This window comes from Nansenia antarctica (genome assembly GCF_963989245.1).
Source record: "Nansenia antarctica genome assembly, chromosome: 19".
Classification (NCBI taxonomy): domain Eukaryota; kingdom Metazoa; phylum Chordata; class Actinopteri; order Argentiniformes; family Microstomatidae; genus Nansenia; species Nansenia antarctica.
The window spans coordinates 10131294-10137880 of NC_137692.1; the positions used below are offsets into that span (position 1 = coordinate 10131294).

The following is a 6587-nucleotide window of genomic DNA, read 5'->3' on the forward strand; positions in this document are numbered from 1 at the left end:
CTTTGAACTTGTAGCAGGTTTGGGTTAGAAAGAGGGAGATAAAGGTTTGGACCTTCCTTTTGCACCAACGAGCATCATAAACAGCCTAACTCAATAGAACACAGAGTGCTCATTCAAATGCACCACACTCTCTGGAAATATTTGTGTTGAATAAGAAGAACAGTTGGGCAATGGCTAGATACAGCATTTTGAACCGTGTCATAATTGATTAGCTATCGATAGTCAATTTACAGACCTTGCATGCTTACCTGCGTATACTGTACTGTGTACTGTACTTGTGGCATGGCAAATAAAACTTGAAACTGAACTATAAGGCTGGACTTTGACTACTGAACACTTCACATTTCCAGTACAAGACATCAGCAAATTACTTGTTTTTTTCTACACGTTTATTCTCTTTGAAAGGCGTATCTGACCCAGGGACTACCACTGATAGATAGTGACATCTGTCAGTCTAGTGAGGGAGTGATTGGGGGCGGGGTTAACCAGCTATTGTTACCTCTCTGAGTCACCGTTTCTCTGCTGAGTGATTTCAGGTGTACCAACATTCACAGATGCATATCTTCTTCAAATATTTGCAGATGTTAATGAATGGCACATCATTTGAAAGCTTACAATCTGTCTTTTCATAATGTGTATTTTTTTAAATTAAAAAACCTGAAACATGAACATGGCCTACTTGTTCCCCAAAACACCAGCTGCTGTCACGACTTGGCTGACGACTTGGTGGCCTGATACTGACTGACAAAGTCCTGTTGTTCTCCTTCCATTGACAAGCACAGGCTACTATTGACCTTGTCCCCTATCATTATTAACCACTGCCCATCTCCAGGGAACCACACCTTTGAGATCTGTTGTATATAATGTGTGCCGCTCAAACATGTAGTAGTATTTGAGCTGTCTTTCATTACCCGTTATACTCTGTGTACTGTACAATACTATTTTGCTGAGACAATAAAGTTATTGCTTGACTAAACGCTTTCGGAGCTGCAAGACAACATTATTACAAGGGATTTTACAAACCATCAGGTTACATATTTGTGTTAAGTATACTGCGGTGGGTTTAAATAATTATATAAATCTTTTAGCAAATTGATGTCATTAAAGTGGTTCGCAGCCCAAAATATGACTACCAGAGCCTAGAATTCCTAGCGGTTTCACCAACCATGTATGGGGTAGTTCATTATCCAAACAGCGCCTTCCCACTGTATAGTGGAGGCTATTGCAGAAGTGTCAAGGTAATTTCTGAGTAGGAACTGAGTAGGGTGGACCGGGTACATTTCTGTATACTCACTCAGGTTTTCTGTTCAGGATTTGGCAATTGAGCTGTTGTGCAAATGTTCTATAATGACATGACATGAAACATTGTGAACGGACTCCAAGAAACATTTCCAGTGGGCTCTATTGGGAGATATAGGGATACACAGACATTATCTGTGTTCTGCTTCAAGGACACAGTGATTGACCTCTGTGATACTTCCACTAACAAGATGAGTCTGAAAGGTGCAATGTATATATTCAGATTCAGATGTGGATCACAAAGTTTGAATTATGAATCCAGATGTGGAGCTTGTAAGGAAATATGGCTTTAGTATCTACAGGCATTAGGATAAAGAGGTCTGCTAGTCAGTCATATGACAACTCTCTGCTACTGACATCGACTGACAAAGCCATGACCAACGACTTGGCTCACGACTTGATGGCCTGGCTATTGATAAACATGACCAGCGGGTTGCCTGGCTATTGATAGGCAGGATAGACAACCAACCACTTGATTGCCTGATGCTGACTGACAAAGCCCTGTGGTTCTCCTTTCATTGACAAGCACAGGCTATTATTGACCTTGCCCCCTATCATCATTAACCACTGCCCACCTCCAGGTTACAGTGGATATTGGGGGTGGGCTGATCGATTAGAATAGATTAGCAAGTTGCGTTTCATTGGCTATTCCAAAGTTTCAGCCAGACCGGGGTAGGCTACCCCCATAAATACAAGCACATGCTGCTGCTGTTGACACTTTCAGGTTTCTCATTGAACTATGGAACTTTCAGCTGCAGGTGAGATCCTCCATCATCTGTGTTCTGAGGAGACTGGCACTCAGGAAGAAGAGCAAGGAATGGACTTCGTGAGGAGGCTATCGTAAGGAGCTACGATGAGGGCTTTGTTCGTCGGCGTAAACAACAAACACAGGTGGGTTTTGTTATCCTTCAATGCTATTTCTAGCATATGACTGCCTTTGGGTTTATTCCGAATTTACAAAACACATCTAACTTATCTCTGATCTATTTCAGATGCTTCAGGTTTTTTTGCGAACTCGTCGCAGCGCCCCGTCAGTTTGGGCCATCAACAGAGCTAACGAGTGGTGGGATTTCGTGGTCCCTGATTTCACCGATGCTCAGTGGGTACAGAACTTCAGAATGTCGGAGGAAACATTCCTGTATCTGTGCCATAAACTTCGACCAGCCATGGAGAGACGAGACACAGCCTCCCGCTTGTGTGTCCCCCTCAACAAAAGAGTAGCGATGGCACTGTGGAAATTGGCGACCAGCTCAGAGTACAGAAGTGTATCACATCTGTTTGGTGTCAGTATCACAACTGTGTGGCGGTGTGTGAGAGACTTCTGCGCTGCTGTACGAGCGATACTAGTACCAGAACTGATTCGTCCTCCAACTCAGGAAAAGTTTGAGGAAATGGCTGACTACTTCGAGCAGAGATTGGGGGTTCCACAATGTGTTGGAGCTATTGACGGATCTCACATCCCCATTATGGCACCAAGACAATACCAGAGTGACTTTTGGAACCGTAAGGGCTGGCACTCAATCATCCTGCAAGCCGTTGTAGACGGAAAGGGATTGTTCTGGGATGTCTGCACAGGGTTTACAGGGAGTATGCATGATGCCCGTGTTCTCCGTGTGTCCAAGCTGGGGCAGCTAGCCAGCTATGAAAACTTTTTCTCAGGTCGCACAAGGAACATTGGTGGATGTGACATTGGTTACTACCTTCTAGGGGATGCTGCATATCCCCTGCACAGCTGGCTTTTGAAGCCATTTTCTGACAACGGACGACTGACTGAAGAACAACTACAGTACAACATGAAAACAAGCAGAGCAAGGGTTGCTGTTCAGGATGCCTTAGGCAGACTCAAGGGCAGGTGGCGTTGCCTTATGAAGCGGAATGACTGTGATCGGGACCTGGTGAAATCCATGGTGATTACATGCTGCGCTCTACACAACCTTTGTGAAGCCCATGGTGAGGACTACAGACAGGAATGGAGGGTTCATGAGAACACACCAAAACCATCCTTGGTGGCGCTGCCGCAAAGGGCTGAGACTGAGAAAGTGGGTGTGCGTCAGGGGCTGATGCGCTACTTTAGCTCACTGTAGTATCATTGTTATGTTGAGCATATTGTGTCACAATTTGATGTAAACAGACACCTCTCGGAAATGAGAAAGACGTGAAATTCGTCTTGAAAGTTGTTGTTTTTTTCTTCAGATTTTCGTTTTTTTAGCTAACATTCAACTCGAAGATGTGAAGTACCCACTCGTTATTTTTCCGAACAGTTTTACGTTAATTAAATAAGTGTAATCTATAACACAATGACTTCGTTTCTTGTTGTTTGATGGGGATTCATTATCTTTGATGGGGATTTTCTGTGCTTAGTGATTTCAGGTGTAGCAACTTTCAAATACTCATGTCGTCTTCAATTTGTTTCCGATTTCAATGTATGATGCATCATTTGAAAGCTTACAATCTGTAGTTTAAGCACATGTATAAAACAGAAAAATGATTTTGCCTACAGGTAGCCCTTTTCATTGGCAGTTGTCACAATTATGAGACGGCTACTGTCTGATTGTCTGCATATTTGAATCATTTCTATTGGTTTTTGTTCTGCTATGTATACATAATAAAGTGATGTTGTTTGAACCCTTAAAACCACTGCCTTCACTTGTCTGCTTTATGAAAGCTTGCAATACACTTGTTGTTTGTTTTGCAGTGTTTGATTATGCGGCCTCTTGTAGAAGGGGCCCTGGTGCTCTGGAGTGTAGCAATCACTCTCAAGGGAAGGCCCACCAAGCTTAGATTGGACCTCTCATGGGCCAAACTCAGAGATCTATGAGCTTGGGGCAGGGGTGGAATAACTGGCCCTATGCCTGGGACAATAAGTCCCAGCACAGGGGGAGGCACCATGGGAGTGTAGAAAGAAGCTGTGTTCTCTCCACTCCCCATGTTTGTTACTCTGAGAGACAGCCGCACACTGCTTCACATCAGCACTGTCCTGGCCAGAGCCCGTAGCTGTCGGGAGTGGATTCACCCTTGGTGGTTGATGCACCCCACTGTGGACATGTCCCTAGGACATCGATACACGTTGTGCTTCCGTCTCAACCAGAGTACTTCTTACAGAGGGTCCATCGTGTACGCCCCCCTCATCCCTGAAGTGATGCAACTGTCATCACAACTTTGAGTCAGTCAGGCTAATTGACATTGTGTTGTACATGCAGTTAGCTGTAGTGGTGATAAGCAACTGGAACCCAAATAAGAATGTGAGAATAATTTGAGTGAATAGTTTGGCACGGAGATAAACTAATAACACAAGGCAAACTGTGTAGTCGCAATGTGACACAGGAATCTCTGAGGCCACACGCTAGCAAACTTTCTCGTGTTGGGGATGAGCCGAACAAAAGATTTCACTTGATAGAGTGAAGCTTTTAGGCGACTTCTAATGAACCAAATATAACGCTCTGTGGAAAGTAAACATCTGCTCAAGGAGTACCGTCCTGTGAAAATGTTACGCTAAGTCTGATAGTGTCTGGTGAAGAAATGCTCACAGCTGTAGGAAGCGAGTAGGGAGGTCATAATGACGGTATAGCGACTGTTTATACAGTGCCCTCCAAGTATTGGGATAGTGAAGCATAGTTTTCTTCTTTTGGCTTTGTGCTCCAAAAATGTGGATTTGAAATCAAACAATGACTTTGAGGTAAAGTATCTATATGGAAGTATAGATGATCTATCTCTAAGATGTTAGATGTTGCAGCCAGGCCACCAAGTCGTCAGCCAAGTCGTGACAGCAGCTGGTGTTTTGGGGAACAAGTAGGCCATGTTCATGTTTCAGTTTTTTACAGATTATGAAAGTACAGATTGTAAGCTTTCAAATGATGTGCCATTCATTAACATCTGCAAATATTTGAAGAAGATATGCATCTGTGAATGTTGGTACACCTGAAATCACTCAGCAGAGAAACGGTGACTCAGAGAGGTAACAATAGCTGGTTAACCCCGCCCCCAATCACTCAGTCACTAGACTGACAGCTGTCACTATCTATCAGTGGTAGTCCCTGGGTCAGATAGGCCTTTCAAAGAGAATAAATGTGTAGAAAAAGATAAGTAATTTTCTGATGTCTTGTACTGGAAATGTGCAGTGTTCAGTAGTCAAAGTCCAGCCTTATAGTTCAGTTTCAAGTTTTATTTGCCATGCAACAAGTACAGTACACAGTACAGTATACACATGTATTCATCTAACCATCTAGCCATTGCCCAACAGTTTTTCTTATTCAACAACATATTTCCAGAGAGTGTGGTGTTTTGAATGAGCACTCTGTGTTCTATTGAGTTAGGCTGTTTATGATGCTTGACGGACCCACTGTGTCTTTCTCCTGCAACTACAAATGTACAGTCTTGTTCTGAGCTGCTGTGGAACTTTTTTGGAGTCCTTTCACAAATGTTTCATGTCAAATCTTGCTCTCATACACTGACGTCTGAAAACCAAAATGCAGGTTGCTGCAGTAGGAACAGAGTCGTGGTGCTCCAAGGTACTACTACATAATGTGCAACTGTCTAGAGATATTTCTTATTGAACTTTTGCAATATATATATATATATTTTATACATTATTGAACTACCGTTAACATTTCATGAACATCAAACAACATTCAAGTCAGAGCTGCTGGTTCAGTTTCACGTTTTATTTGCCATGCTACAAGTACAGTACACAGTACAGTATACGCAGGTAAACATGCAAGGTCTGTAAATTGACTATCGATAGCTAATAAATTATGACACGGTTCAAAATGCCGTATCTAGCCATTGCCCAACTGTTCTTCTTATTCAACACAAATATTTCAAGAGAGTGTGGTGTATTTGAATGAGCACTCTGTGATCTATTGAGTTAGGCTGTTTATGATGCTCGTTGGTGCAAAAGGAAGGTCCAAACCTTTATCTCCCTCTTTCTAACCCATTGCGCTCTACCACTGAGCTACATCCCCAACCTTAAGCTGGAGGGATTTTTTGGGACACTGTAGGAGCCAACATATATACCGAAGTCTAAGCTCTTTCAGTTTGTGCTTTCCCCCTAGTAGAAAGTCATCAAAGACGAGGATGGATTCGGCCAGATCAGGTCAGCCAGTGGCTCTTCCCACCAGATCCTTCAAACCAGGACGTGATGAACAGCTTTTTGACCTGATCTGTTTTTGCAGCCCCTTCACTTTTTTTCCTGAGTAATCCAGTTCATGAAATAAAAGTGGCAACAAGGAACCTGCGACATTTTCAAGGGGTGAGTCCTGGATGGTCATACCATTGCAGTGGTCCCGCAT

The 6587-nt window shown here is 43.2% G+C and overlaps 1 protein-coding gene across 1 annotated transcript; it reads left to right on the forward strand.

Moving 5' to 3' along the window:
* Nucleotides 1–2038: 2038 nt before the first annotated feature.
* On the forward strand, nucleotides 2039–3383 carry LOC308173872 (uncharacterized protein; the record flags this gene model as incomplete). Its single annotated transcript, XM_080548926.1, has 2 exons — nucleotides 2039–2125; nucleotides 2292–3383. 2 exons carry the CDS (start codon nucleotides 2039–2041, stop codon nucleotides 3381–3383), a joined length of 1179 nt encoding a protein of 392 aa, XP_080405052.1.
* Nucleotides 3384–6587: the final 3204 nt, after the last annotated feature.